Source organism: Microcebus murinus, chromosome 17 (assembly GCF_040939455.1).
Source record: "Microcebus murinus isolate Inina chromosome 17, M.murinus_Inina_mat1.0, whole genome shotgun sequence".
NCBI classification, from domain to species: Eukaryota; Metazoa; Chordata; class Mammalia; order Primates; family Cheirogaleidae; genus Microcebus; species Microcebus murinus.
The window spans coordinates 23,400,127-23,414,713 of NC_134120.1; the positions used below are offsets into that span (position 1 = coordinate 23,400,127).

At 53.5% G+C, this 14,587-nt stretch overlaps 1 protein-coding gene across 2 annotated transcripts in view; it reads left to right on the forward strand.

The window, feature by feature from the left end:
* Positions 1–351: 351 nt before the first annotated feature.
* The window catches only part of SMAD7 (SMAD family member 7), a 28,599-nt gene continuing 14,363 nt past the window's right edge, over positions 352–14,587 (forward strand). Inside the window, exons 1-3 of one of the 2 annotated variants that reach the window (XM_012769898.2) lie at positions 352–1,371; positions 2,675–2,728; positions 8,131–8,205. In XM_012769898.2, the coding sequence (XP_012625352.1) occupies positions 762–1,371; positions 2,675–2,728; positions 8,131–8,205 (739 nt within the window). In that variant the 5' untranslated portion in view covers positions 352–761. The remainder of the gene's footprint in view (positions 1,372–2,674; positions 2,729–8,130; positions 8,206–14,587) is intronic. The other variant, XM_012769899.2, reaches the window with a different exon arrangement.

The window sequence follows — 14,587 nt, forward strand, 5'->3', positions numbered from 1 at the left end:
CCAGACCTCCAAGGCTTGAGGAGGTGGTGTTTTTCATTTGGGGCTTTGCATATTTGGTTCTCAGGTTTTGAGAGAGCCTCCTTATTTCGCCAGACATCTCATGCGGGGTGAAGTCCAGTCAGCCCCCTCCCCTGAGTCTTCGTGTGCACGGAATTCGAGGAGATCCGGTTACTAAGGATATAGAGGAAAAAAATAAATCGCGTGCCTGCTTTTTTTTTTAATTGCCTGCTTTTCCCCACCCCCAAATTAAGTTGCTTAGCAAGAGGGAAAGAGGCTTTTTCCTCCCTACAGCAGCCCAGCCGAACGCCTTTCATTTTTTGCCCCCGCGGATCTTCCATGTAGGAAGCCGAGGCTGGCGAGCCCGACATTCGGGAGCCACTGCGGGGGGGCCTCTTTTTGGGGAGGCGCCGACGGGGGCAGGCTCGCCAGTCCCCAGGGAAGCGGCGGCCGCGTTCCTCCGGGGCGCGCCGGGGCCCGAGAGCCGCGCAGGGCGCGGGCCGCGCGGGGTGGGGCAGCCGGAGCGCAGGGCCCCGAGCCCCGGCGGGCGCCCCCGGGCCCCCGCGCGCGCCCCGGCCTCCGGGAGACTGGCGCATGCCACGGAGCGCCCCTCGGGCCGTCGCCGCTTCTGCCCGGGCTCCTGCTGCTGCTGCTGTCGCCTGCGCCTGCTGCCCCAACTCGGCACCCGACTTCTTCATGGTGTGCGGAGGTCATGTTCGCTCCTTAGCCGGCAAACGACTTTTCTCCTCGCCTCCTCGCCCCGCATGTTCAGGACCAAACGATCTGCGCTCGTCCGGCGTCTCTGGAGGAGCCGTGCGCCCGGCGGCGAGGACGAGGAGGAGGGCGCGGGGGGAGGCGGAGGAGGCGAGCTGCGGGGTGAGGGGGCGACGGACGGCCGGGCGCATGGGGCCGGTGGAGGCGGCGCGGGCAGGGCTGGCTGCTGCCTGGGCAAGGCGGTCCGAGGTGCCAAAGGTCACCACCATCCCCACCCCCCAGCCGCGGGCGCCGGCGCGGCCGGGGGCGCCGAGGCGGATCTGAAGGCGCTCACGCACTCGGTGCTCAAGAAACTGAAGGAGCGGCAGCTGGAGCTGCTGCTCCAGGCCGTGGAGTCCCGCGGCGGTACGCGCACCGCATGCCTCCTGCTGCCCGGCCGCCTGGACTGCAGGCTGGGCCCGGGGGCGCCCGCCAGCGCGCAGCCCGCGCAGCCGCCCTCGTCCTACTCGCTCCCCCTCCTGCTGTGCAAAGTGTTCAGGTGGCCGGATCTCAGGCATTCCTCGGAAGTCAAGAGGCTGTGTTGCTGTGAATCTTACGGGAAGATCAACCCGGAGCTGGTGTGCTGCAACCCCCATCACCTTAGCCGACTCTGCGAACTAGGTAAGAAGTTGCTCTGTGCTCATCCCGCCCCCGCCCCCGGCGCGCAAGCTCTGGAAGAAAAGCCCCCTCGGGCTGTATGTGTGCAGCCTGCTCTCCAGGGGGAGTGCACACCCCCTCCTGGGAGGAGACCGGGGGACGAAAGTCGAGAAGGGACAGGAGGAAACGCGAAGGGCATTCCCTGGGGGTTCCCTTCCAGGATTTTCCTCCTGTGTTGCCCGAGGGGGTCTATGGGCACTGTTCCTGCACACACTGTGCAGACGGGCGGTTAAAAATTAGACGCCCTCATTTCCGGATCTGCACGGGGGTGCAGAGAGGTGGGGGTCACGCCTCCCCCGCACCCGGAAAGGCGTTGAGGTGTGTGGCCGAGTTGGAGTCGGTCCAAGCCCGCCAAGGAAGGCAGGGAGAATCGAGCTGTAAAGGCTGGAAAGTCTCCACTCCTTTAGTAAATAAGGGAGTCACGTCGAGCACAAGTGGCTCAGATGCTGCCCTGGCCTCGCGGCTTTGGAGTCTTGGGGCAGAGAGGGTCAGCATGGGAGGCCGAACTGGGTATCTGCTCTCAGCTCTGCCAGCCCCAGGGTGAAAAGGAACAAACCGCCAGGAGAAGCTGGGTGCCCCCTACTTTTCCCCTTTCTTCCGCACAGGGAAGCACAGACCTGCCTATCGAATGTCCGGGCCCCAGCCGTTGTCCCTTACTGCACTGGGGCCTGAGCTTCTCGGCTGGGACCCTGAGCCTCCTTCCTTTTTATCCTCTCAAGCTTCCCCCATTGCTTCCCTTTTCTCTACTTATACGTGCACGGGGTGGGGGGTGGGGGTGCACCCGGGGCGCATCCCCCCGAGTTTACCAGCACTCTTGGGGCGCGTCTCCCGGGTGGGCTGGGAAGGGGGCGCCCGGTGTCCCCCGCACGGCGGGGGCGGGGGTGAATTGCACCCCTGCGGGACGGGCGCGGGAGAGGAGGCGGGGTGGAGGGAGCGGGGTCCGGAGTTCGGGGACTGGAAGGGGACCCCCGCCCCGTGAACTGTGAAGTGCGCGGCCCCGGCCGAGCCGGTGGTTTCCTGCGCGGCCCGCCGAGCGAGGCGGCAGCGGCCGCAGACGTGGAGGAGCTGAGCGCCGAGGCTGGCGCCAGGCGGCCTCTTTTGTTTATCTGACAGCTAAATATCAAGGCAATCACCGCCTCGCGGCCCTGCCTCCAGCCCCCACAGCTAAGACAAACAGTTGGGCTAAAAGAATGCCTCTGTTATCATAAGTTTCTATCTCTCTTTCTCATGGCTGGGCCTTTATTTTCTCTTACTTTTTTAATTCCAGAGTCTCCCCCCCCTCCTTACTCCAGATACCCGATGGATTTTCTCAAACCAACTGGTGAGTAGATGATTTTAAAAATATCCTTCTTAAGTTAGAAATGGAGCCTTTAGAACCCGGGTTTTTCTGTCTAGGCAGTGGCCTGGGGAGGTGCTAGGCTTGCTGCAAGTTGGTTGTAGGTTTCCTCTACTGGAAGTTTGGTGAATTTTTCTGTGGCTGGAGTGTTTTTTTTTTTTTTTTTTCAAAGACGTTTCCTAGATAGGCTTTACATTTTGTTCCTTTTTCGTGTGTTTGCACCCTGTGACTGAAGTTGGCTCAGCTGTGACACGTGGAAGCTTTAGTCTTGGGAGCCAAATAGGACAGGTTGATGGGAAAATTTGGAGACTTTGTAAGTGCCAGAAGAATCAGTGGGAAGAATGGAAAGGCAGTTTGAAAAGGTGCAGAGATGTTGGATTGGAGTAGACACCAGAACATTCCAGAAGTATAGACAACAAGTAAAAGGAGAGTGGGTTCTCCTTGCCCCAGTCACCTACAAGTCAGCAAAACTCCTGGGGTTTTCTCAGAATTCTTGGTAGGAGCCATCAAAGTTTTGAGCATAGCTCTCTGCCTGCCTGTTGCTTTGTCACTGGCTGGCGTGGGGCCAGGGCAGAAGCCCATTGGAGACTGGCACCAGCCTTGTTGCAGTTGTCTGCATTCTACTTCTGGCTGGCAGCACAGGGGCCCATTCTCTGGACCCAGCAGTGCCAGGGGACAGGGTCAGCAAAACAATCCTGGGGGTGACAAAGGGACAAGTCCTTCGTACAGTGGGAGATCCATTTGCTAAAAGCACAAACGCTCACGTTGGTTTTTGTGCCTGTATACTGGTGCCTGAAAAAATGTCACGCTTGTGACAGTTGTATTTTGCCAAGGCTTTGGGAGAAGAAAAAGTGAAGAGCTGGGCACCATTTAGCTCCTGGAATTATCCAGGTCCTTCCATCACATGAGTTTTGGCTGTTGGGCCTTTCCCCCCACCAATTAAAAGTTTTGCTGGGGCGTTGTCGTAAATTAAATACTTTAATGAACGTGTAACCGAAGCCCATGCTCTGCAGCCAGCCCTCCTGGGACTCCACCAGCTCCCTCAAGTTGGGAAGGCGTTCCTGCTTGCCTGGTGCCCGGCTAATAAGTGGCCTGCAGAGCATGTGATATTTTGCTTTCGATTTACAAAACACCAGATAAATGGTCATTAATGAAGAGATAACCAGCTCTCTGTATTTGTAACAAACGTTAACTGGAATTACCAAGCTGTTTTCCCAAAGAATGTAACTTGACTGGGTTTGTGGCTTAAAGAATCAAGAATTCTTTCATGAGGTTAGTTCTCCAAGGGGCCACTTCTGCCTTGTTTTGTTTTGTCTTTCATATTCTTCAAATTTGGAGGTTTCCCTTAAAACAGAGAACGGTGACCTTGGCCCCAGGGGTAAAGACTATCAGGGGTAGATATTCCTGGAAACCTCTAAAACCATGGAAAAGAAGGGCCATGTTCTCTTGGGTTTTCTGCAGAGATACTGGGATAAATCTCTTAAGCAGTCATTCTGCCGGCCGGGACCTCATTTTCAGTGAGTGGAGTGATATATTTGTTCATTAGCAAGTGTTGACATTAGGTAGCAAAATGTGTGTAAACAGAGAAGCCACAAAGACAGGAATGTGCCATTTCCAAGGGGGAGAAACGTTCTCCAGATCAGCCAATAGGAAGTGATTAACCTGCCAATCGGAAACTCAAACAGCTGGTTACTCACCCAAAACGTTTTGTTTAAAACAGAACAAAAAAAAAAGGAACGAATAAAGGCGTCGTTGTGTAAGAACATGGGAGCTGTAACCAGTGAAGAAGCCCCCATGAGGGGAATTGTCCTGACACATTGGAGGGCAGCCAGGTCTAGGCTGGAGGGGCCGGGGACAGACAGGTCTGGGGCTGGTTGTGGCCGGCCGGGGATGTTGAGGTCAGACATACGGGTGCTGCCCCAGGTCTCCCCGCCTTGTGCAGGGGAGGGGGTTTGGCCTGAGAATTTAGATCTGCTGCTTACATTCTTACGTGTCTAAGCCCTAGGTTGAATTTTTGGACTTGGGTTACTAGGTAGAACAGGCGTAAGGTTTTACAGTTGGCAATTGTTAAAATCTTAAGCAATTGCACGACAAAGGGAATCCCTCCTGTGAAGTCTTTGGCTTGGGAAGAGGTATGGGGTGGAGCTGGGGCCTGGCACCTCTGCAGCCCTTGGGGAAACTTGAGGGCTAAAAGCTGGGAGCCCCGTTTGGCTGTGGTTTAAGCCACTCCACTCTGGGGGTCCTGGACTTTGCACACCTGGGAACTGTGTGGTCCCAAACCAGCGGAGTCATGTGCAAAGAAGTGTTCCCTTGACTGAACCCAGGGGCAAGGTGGTTGTGACTTGTGGCTTTCAGAAGTGAGAAAACACCCTCCTCCCCTCCCCTAAGGAGTAAGAATTTGCTGTTCGAAACTAGATCTCAGTTTATGGAGTGGGGACGCCAGTGGCCTGTGCTTCCTGTGTCCTCTGTGTGATGGTTTGAAAGGTTTGAAGAATGGCTGGGCTGGGGTAGGGATGTTGCTGGGAGAGCTCTTCGTGCTTGGGCTGGGGAACCCTGGGGGCCAGTGCACCCCAGCAGATGCTGCTACCTCCACAGCCTAGTTAGGAAGTCTGGCATCTTGACGTGAGATCTAGCCCTGCCTTTGCCTTTTAACTGTGGTCCCTCTTAGCTTCTCCAGGCCTCTTTTTAAGTCCCATGATGAAAGAGTTAGAGTAGATAATTCATGCATTCATTTGTTGGTTCATTCATTCATTCTGTAGGCATGGTAATGAGCTTGTCTAAAAATGTGAGGATTCTAAGGCAGTACAGTGTTCTCTAAGTAGGGTCCATTTGTGTTCTGGGTCAAGTGAACTACAGGAGGCAGAGCTGGGACACTTGGGTATAATGATGGTAGGTGAGGGGTTGGGGGACACCCCAGGCTTGGATTTTTCATAGACTCTCTTGGAGCTGCTGGGAGTGAGTCTTTTTCTCCCACAGAACTTAGCACTTACTGAGTGCTTGGTAATATTTAGTGTTGGATGAGAGCCAGGAATGGCCTAGAGCTTCTGACTGTCTGTCACCCTGAGCTTTGGGGAGCAAGAGATGCAGGCAGGGGTGAGCCCATGACTTTAGAAATCTGCCTTTGCGCAGCTTTTCTGTGGGTGAGGGATGGAGGGATGGCCCCTTTCCCCTCAAGTAGCTGGATGCCAATCTGGGTGCAGAAGCCTGTCTCAGCCTGGACGCTGGCCAGGAGGGGAGGGGCGGGACTCCATGGCCTGCCTGGGGAGCAAGAGCCGTGGGATACTTGCTGGACTCTTGGGTATAGCCCTGCTCACTGGGTGGCCCCTTGAGGTAGTCAATGACGCCTCAGTTTACCTGGGTGCGTGTCAAACAGGTATACATTTGCTACTTCACAGAGGTGGTAGGGAGGCCTAATTAATGTTTGTAAATCCCTCCTGAGATCAAAGGCACGGCAGAAGGGCAGAGCACCATTTCATAAAAACGCTTGTGGTTGCCAGTGTGTAGCTGGCTTACCTTTGATGTGAGACAGGCTGACACCCTGAATGTGGTCCCAGCTCTACTCTGAGATGCCAGCCTTTTCCTTTGAAACACACCTTGCTTCTGGGATTCTGCCAGCCCAAGCTGGGGGCAGTGGCCATGGATAAGTCATCATGTTTAATGTGGGGGTGTCTTCCGTTTTGGGGGGTGGGTGGAAGAGAGGGTTGGGAAGGCTATCCCTAGAAAATGGTGAAGGCCATCAGAGTAGTTTAGAAAGTGCAGTGTATACACTGTCTGACAAGTAACTCCATTTCCTGCCTCCCCCTATTGTTTTCCATTTGATTAAGTGTGTCCTGTAAAACTGTATATTCCTGTTAGGAATTATACTTTACCCTGATAAAGTGAGATTACACACAGTCTTCTCTCTCTTCCCTGCCTGTCTCTGCCACTCCTTCTCCTCTTTTCCCCATGTTTACCAGAGATCTTGAATAGTTATTCTTCCAGCCTGGAGAATGTGGGAGAGGGAGGGACCCTGGATTAGAGAACCTCAGCGTGCAAGGGGGCAGACAGCAGAAACCCGGGGATGTTTGGGGGCTCTGATTAGTGTAGGCCCCTAGAGAACTCTCATGGGCCACTTGCCTCTGGGCTGCTCTTTGGTTTGGATTCATCCCCGCCCGCATGGCCAAGTGGTTCCAGTTGGAGGCTAGTAGTGTGGCACCCTGGGGACGTGGTCCTAGTGGCCAGGAACGGGAGGACTGGCGCCTGCACGACCCAACCTGGTGTGTTTGCTGCAGAGCTGGGAAGGGCCTCTCCTGAGCCGGGCTTACTAAAGGGACCTCAGGAAGTTTGGTGTTGGCAGTGGTGCATGAGAAGCTTACAGGGTCTTGTGTACTTGTGTTTCATGGGACTAATTAGTTGTGGTTCGTGGACATTATTTTTTGTTTTAATTGCTTGGATGGCGGTTGTAGAGTCTATTTTCTCAGCTGGGATTGTCATTATCCTCATTAACACTAAGGTCACTGCGCTGAACACCTAGGGTGACAGAGACATTGAAGAGAAACTTATAGTCTAGTTAAGGCAGATAGAATCTGAAGGTAAAAGATCAGTAAAGACAGCAGAAGGAAACTCCAGGTACTGGGTGCCAGAAAGATTTTATAGGAACTGAGGCCAGGGTGCTTTGCAGGTCTGGGGTTGCCCGGGAAGGTTTCCAGACAGAGATGGGGGGTTTGGACTAGCCTGGGAGAGGCGGAACATTTCCCCTCCGGCTCAGAGCCTTGCTGAGAATGTTCTCTGTCTTGATCTGGTGGTGGTTACACAGGTGTGTACATGAGTGAAATTCATTGAGTCTACTGGAGATTTTGTATGCTTTGCTGTACTTAAGTTATTCCTCAGAAAGACAAAAGAACCCTCCAGCCCAACACCGATCTTGAGGAAGTTCTCACGAACTCTGGGGAGTCTGTTTAAAATGATGAGAGCAAGACCTTCACCTGTGGGCATGGCAGAGAGAGGCCACAGGACCCAAGCAAGGGACTTTTGCCTTTGATGGGGGGTAGGACAGAGCCACCAGGGTTGAAAAAGTCCAACCCCAACCTCCTTTGACCTTGGCAACTACCTGGTTTCCTCAATGGGAGACTTGTAATACAAGAGAAATTCCAGCCGGTCTGATTGAGCCTGACTCGCCTAATGATTAACTGGCCGCCCGGAGCCCAGACGGGTGACAAGGTGCTGTGGTCTGTCTTATGATGGGCAGTGAAGCCTGAGCAGACCATTAATAATGAGCATCGTGGCCGCGAGTCAGCCTTTTGGAATGTGTGGTTAGTCTTTCATGCTGTTGAGGATGTGCTTAAAGATGAATCTCGGTGTTTTTATTTGTGTATTTATTTCTTTCTCCCCCCTTTTCAAATCTGCAGCAGACTGTCCAGATGCTGTGCCTTCCTCCGCTGAAACAGGGGGAACGAATTATCTGGCCCCTGGGGGGCTTTCAGGTAAGATGCCTTCTCGTACTTTCCCTGCAGTTCCAAGATTTCTTGCACTTACTGGGGACGAGAGGGATGGGGGTGGCCTCCTGCCACTCTAGCTGCTCTGGACTTCATTCTCATTTTTATGTGTCTTAACCTGGGTACATCCATGGTGACACTGTGATGCCTGTCAGCTCCTCCTCCTGTCATCCTGCAGTCCTTATACCCTCATGACACTGCGTCTGTCCCATGGGTGGGAAATGGGAGCTGGCTGGGGACTGGTTTTGTGGGTGAAGAGTTATTCTTAAGCAGCTCCAGGCTCAACTTGGTGACTTTGGTGTTGTTAACTCGTATACTTAAGCTCCTTTTTGCTCTTGTCCTTTGTGCATGGGGTGCCTTGAAGGGAATGGATGCATCTTTAGGGAACTTGCTGGAGACAGATCCCAAACCATAGGATGGGATTGCAGAGTAGGTCTGGAAGCTTCCCAGTCCAGCTTAGTGCAGGATTCTGCAGCATGTGTCTGGGGACGGGAGCACTGCAGAGAGCGGCGGCTGTGCCTATTCCCCAGCAGGGCAGGTTTTCTCAGGCCGGTGGGGCAGGCATGGCAGGCATGAGGGCCTGGAATGCCAGTGCTGGGGGATCGCAGGACTGGCAGAAGTACATTGGGTAGCCAGAGCATCATCCTCCCTGAGGAATTGAGAAGACGGTGACACTTAGAGAAACTCATTGGCAAATGTATGCGGGACACGTTTCATTTTTTTCTAAAGACATCCCATTTCTACCTGTTTTTCCCACCTGCCATGTCATCACTAGATTTTGGAAGAACTAGCTGAAGCAAGAGGGAAAGCAACCTGGGAAAAAAAGGGAGAAATTCCCAGAATTTGGGGCTTTTGGCATTTCTTGCCTTTGGGACGGTGGTATGGGATCCCAGTGTAGCAGCTCTAGAGGGAGCTGTCACACTTGTCGTGTACCCTCTTTTGTGGGGTGACCTCTTTGACTAATTGGTCAAGTGCTGCTCAGGTGCGGTTCATTCTGGATGGTTCCTCTCCTAGGCTGGCCTCTCCAGGAATTGAGCTTGCTGAGAATGTCTTTAGGGAGACCTTTGTTTGTTTTTATTTCAGTGCAGTATATACTCTGGCTGTTATCTGAGACAGAGGGTATTGTTTACTCAAAGCTTCTAATGAGAATTGAGCAGGAAAAAAAGAGGACCCAGAGAGAGGAGGGGGCTTTGGGCAGGAGGGGTGGGAGTGGAGGGAGAAAAGGCAGCAATGTGTGAACTGCATCTTTCTGCTTCCTAAAGCTGGGGCAGAGAAGGCGGAGGAGAGGCAAGGGCCTAAGCAAAATAACACACTCAGGATGTTGTTAGAATGGTTTTATTTTTTAAACCCTGAATGTGCAGGGAGGAGCCCTGGCCCCTCCAAACCACATGAAATAAGCAAGGGAAGTGGTAGCTTTTGAAAGGGGCTTTTCAGAAGGTTTGTCTTATTGATAACATCTTGTCTGTCTCCTCTGCTGGAGGAAATGACGACACCAGGCTGAGATACCAGCCTGAGCACCCGGCCCTGCAGTGTGAGGGTGCAGCCCTCCTGAGATGGGTGGGTTTTTGCCCCAGAGCTCCCCCAATCTTGAAGAGAAACTAGGAGTAAAACAGTCATTAACTACCTCCCCCCAGGTAATTGCCGCCACTTAGATTACCGAGGAGGAGGCGCGCAGTGTCGCTGGAGGGATGGCGTGGTCTAACAAAACTGCAAAAAGAAAGAAGGAGGGGGCCTCCACATGAAAGAGCATTTGTTTTGAATTTTAGCTCTTGATTTACTAATTCCCAGGGCTTCAAAGTTTGAGCTCTTTCTTCTTCCCGTCCAGAGTTGGAGCAGTGTATTAATAATGTACCGTGCAGAGATGTTCTGGAAGCTGCCTTTTTGCGTTCATGTCACTGGTTTGGGGTGTCTGGAGGGAAGAGAAAATTTAGGGCCTTACTCTTTTGTAGTGAGAATCCTTCCAAAAGGTGATTTTATTGGCCCCAATCCAGGGCAGAGGGTTTTGTAAATGGAGAAAGCACAAACCTCCTTCTTGAGCAGTTGATGGGGCCGTGGGGGGGGGGGCTGGGTGTGTCTGCCTTGCTAGAGGATGAGGCCAGTGGGGTGCAGTGGCTGCATGAGGCAGAGCCCCTTGGAAGAAGGGGTTAATATAGGATGCTGGTGGGGGGCATGCCTGTTTTGTGGGGTGGGGGGGAGCCAGGCGTCAAGGTGGGGAGCAGTGAAAATGCCCACAAGGGATTTCTGCCTCCTCCCCCTTGAAATCACCTCTCTGAGTCTCTTTCACAGGCCCTGTGTGCTGTTTTCCTTCCTGTCCTGCCCTGGCTGAGAGCGGGCTTAATGAATGGGGCTCAGTTTAGGGTGGGAGGAAGGTCGGCAGCGGGAGCCAGGGCTTGATTCTCTTGGCAAGGGAAGAAGGGAAAGAGAAAACAGCCAAATGTGAAAATGTGGTGGCTTGGAGGTGGGGGTGGGGGTGTGCTCAAAGGCACGCCCCCTCCTGAAATGCAGGGGTGACTCCAAGGCTGGCCCTTCCCTTTCCTGCATGGAGGAAGGGGCTGCAGGTTGGAATTCCAGCATTGCAGCTTTGTGGGGGGGGGCACGACAGACCCAGTCCTTTGGGACTCGCAGTGAAACAGACTCCACCCCTGCAAGTTTCCTCGGTCTGGGAAAACGGGACATTTTTAGAAGGCAGTGACTTTGTTCCAGGAGATTGTACTTTCATTTTTGACAGCTGGCTCTCCCAGACAGATGGATTGCTCGGTGCAGGCTTGTGCGTGTGTGTGCGCGGGGGTGTTGCTGCAGACGCACAGATAGACAATCCCATGCACAGACACCTGAGAGCGCGCACATGCCCGCAGGTGGGCTCTGGGATGGGCTGGGGTCCCTCTCACAGGGATTGGCTGACATTGGGGTAGCCTCTCCAGGACAGTGTGAACTTGGGGGGTGGAGGGGTGGATGGGTTCTGAATTGTGATTTGGCAGCCCAAGTTCAGCTCTTGGGGTCTGGGTGTCTTTTGAAAGGCGTGCTACTCCAGAACACGGCCTTGCTGCTGCTTTACACAAAATGTGTCACGGCCCAGAAAGACCCACCTTGGAGAGGCCCGACGTGGCTGGAGAGCCTGTAGGCTCAGCTCCGTGGTGGAAATGGAAAGGATTTTCTCCCAGGGGCTCTCCCTGTGTCACTGGTAAATCAGAGCATGTGTTAGGAGCTGTCGTCTTTGCAGCCTCCATCTGGAGTTTTTGGGGGCTTTCAGTCCACCTTTCGGCTGCCCTGCTTTGGGTGGGTTGAAGGAGCAGCACCTCCCTCGTGAGTTCTAGGTTATTCAGCTGCAGACCCATCCTCTAACCTCCTTTGCGTATTAACGTCTGGCCTGGCTGGGCCTCAGCCACGCGGACCTCCCCAGTTAGGGCAGGGCTTGGAAGCCAGCAACCACTCGCGGTTATTTAAACTTCAAAAGAGGTAGCTCCCACGGATTTCAAGGAGGGAGGTTGGAGGGAGTGGAGACAAAAGTGTTCACGTGTCTTGGGAAACTCCATCTCTTGGCTGTGCAAAGTCATGCTTTATTGGAGAGACGACACCCCTCCCTCCAACCCTCAGGGGTGGCCAACTCCTTTGCTAAGGTCTTAAGATTCATGTGAGTCCAGGGGTATGGGAGTGTCCTTGAGTCAGCATCCACTCCAAGAATGTTCCTCTCTCCTCCTCTTTTATCCCTGCTGGCATCTGACTTAGCCTCAGAAGAGAGCCTTCAAAAATACCTATATAATCTGAAAATGCGGCCCTGGCTCATTCCACGATCAACTTGGGCTCCAACCAAGTAGCTTAGGAAAGATTGCTCCATACTGTTCTAAGGAAAGTTATTCAGCTGCATGTGAACAATTATTTATGCTGTGGCTTGGAGCTGTGATGCCGAACTGGGAACCTGGGTGCCTGGGTGCCTGTTGCTGCACTCCTCACGTCCCCTCCTCCTGCCTGGGAACAGGCAGCTTATGGTGTCACTGAGGTCTCTAACGCCTTTGTGGGGGGTGGGGGTAGGGAGGATCGAGCTCACAGCCTCCCTGGCCTTTCACCCAAGCTGTTGTGAGCATGGGCTCTGGGGGGTGTCAGATGGATGGGCACACCTGACCATCAGTGTGCTCCTTCCTCCAGGCCACTGTGAGAAATGACAGTCTGGAACTCAAGGGACACCTCTGCATCTCCTTAAACACTAGCCAGGAGGATGACTCAGGGCTAGGGCGGGCTCACCTGGTACACATCCACACCCTGGAGAAGACCAGTCCTGGACCGGCCTCTTCTGCAGTGCCCGAGGTCACGCACTCACCCCTGGAGAAGGGCTTACTGATAAAACCCCTTTTGTCTTGGAAAGAATGAGGCAGTTAGGCAGGGGTTAAATACAGGATGACAGCATTTAAAGTCTCTGGAGCAAATTTGGGCTGCTCTGCCGGCCAGACTAGATGGGCTACTGCCTCATGCATCCTGTCCCCAGGCAGAACTGGGCTGGCCAGTGAGTGGGGAGGGGGCCAGGTGAAGTCCAGGTCTGGGTGGTGGAGCTTTTGGCTACAGTCTAGCACGTTGACCCCCTCACCCCAACTGGAGCCTTTTCTTAGCAAAGCCTTGCTGTAGCTGGATAGACTTCTGGACCTGTGGGACTTTCATGGCAAGTGCAGAGCCGGTGGGGCAGTGAAAAGGGAGGAAATGCCAAAGGATTCATGATCAAGTTTGGCTTCCTTTGCTTATTTATTATTGCTGTTACTGTTCCATAATATTGTTCCTTGCAGAGTTACGATGGCCAGACTGGTCTTTGTTCCCTGCAGACTAGGCCTTGAACCTGGAGCAGCACCTTCAAAGCAGGTGCCTTCACCTGGCAGAAGAACAAAAAAGTGTAGTGTGCTGGTTCCTAGACTTGCTTGTATATTAGAATCCCTTGGGATGGAGCCTCTTTTCAAATGAGATTTTTGCTTAATAGTAGAAATATATGTATATATATATATATATTTTCTTAGACAGAGCCTCACTCTGTTGCCCGGGCTAGAGTACCTGGCATCAGCCTCGCTCACAGCAACCTCCAACTCCTGAGCTCAAGCGATCCTTCTGCCTCAGCCTTGCTCCCAAGTAGCTGGGACTGCAGGCATGCGCCACCATGCCCAGCTAATTTTTTTTCTATATATTTTTAGTTGGCCAATTAATTTCTTTCTATTTTTAGTAGAGATGGGGTCTTGCTCTTGCTCAGGCTGGTTTTGAACTCCTGACCTTGAGTGATCCTCCCGCCTCGGCCTCCCAGAGTGCTAGGATTACAGGCGTGAGACACACGGTGCCCAGCCAATAGTAGAAATATTTGAGGGAAAACTGTTTTTCACTATGCACCTTCCTCTGTTTTGCTTTGTTGTCGTGAATGGCATTGTAAAAGTGACCCATGGGACCGGGTTTCCTTTTGGGGTGATGAAAACGTTCTGGAACTAGATAGTGGTGACAGTTGCTCCGTTTTGTGAACGTACTCCGTGTCACTGGTGGCTCATTTTATGCTTGGTGTATTTCACCACGATTTTTAAAAAGTGGCTCGTGGTAGCTATTAAATACATGGTATATGGATAACCAATCAAGAACGAGGATTGTGGAGCATAGAATCGGAGAGACTTCTGTTAGGTGCTTGGGACCTGCTGATGCTAGACACTCGTTTCCCTAGCTGCCCTGAGGTGTCCTGGGGCGTGGGGAGTGGGGGCACACCGATGGCTGGGGAGCAGGGGTGGGAGCCTGTCTCTCTGACGTGTCACTTGAACAGGCAGGCACATCTCCTTGTTGATCTTCCGACCTCCCCTTTTCCGCCTGGGTTGCAGAAGTGAGAGGCAGGTCATTTTCCAAGGCCCACCCTTCTGCCAGGGGGTGTGGGTGTGCTTGTTCCCACTCTGCTGTGCCCTCTCGGCCTGCCCAGCCCAGTGGCTGTGAGCCAGGGCGGTGCCAAGGCTAGCCCCCAAAGCCAGGTGTTTCCAGACCTTTCCCGGGCCGCAGGAGTCCCTGGCCTGTGCGACATCCCTGCTGAGGTTCTAGGGCTGCAAAGACAGCGAGTGAGCGGCCCGGGCACCCTCCCTTTGCGAGAGCCCTGTGAAAGGATACTACTGTAAGCACAGCCACTGGGAGGTCACCACTGGCCCTACCATCTCTCTCGCCCGGTATTGAATGGCTAGCTCTGGGGCTGGCCGCCTGCCTACTGTCACACAGAGGCTTCCTCTCGGGCTATTTTCAGCGGGAAGATATTATTAACTGCTGAGGCACAGTTCTCAATTTAGTGGTTAACACACCAAGAAAGCAACATTCACTTGATCACAGCCACTCTGCCCAAACACGTTGGCTCCTCTGGGGGCCTGGGCTGCCCTCAGCC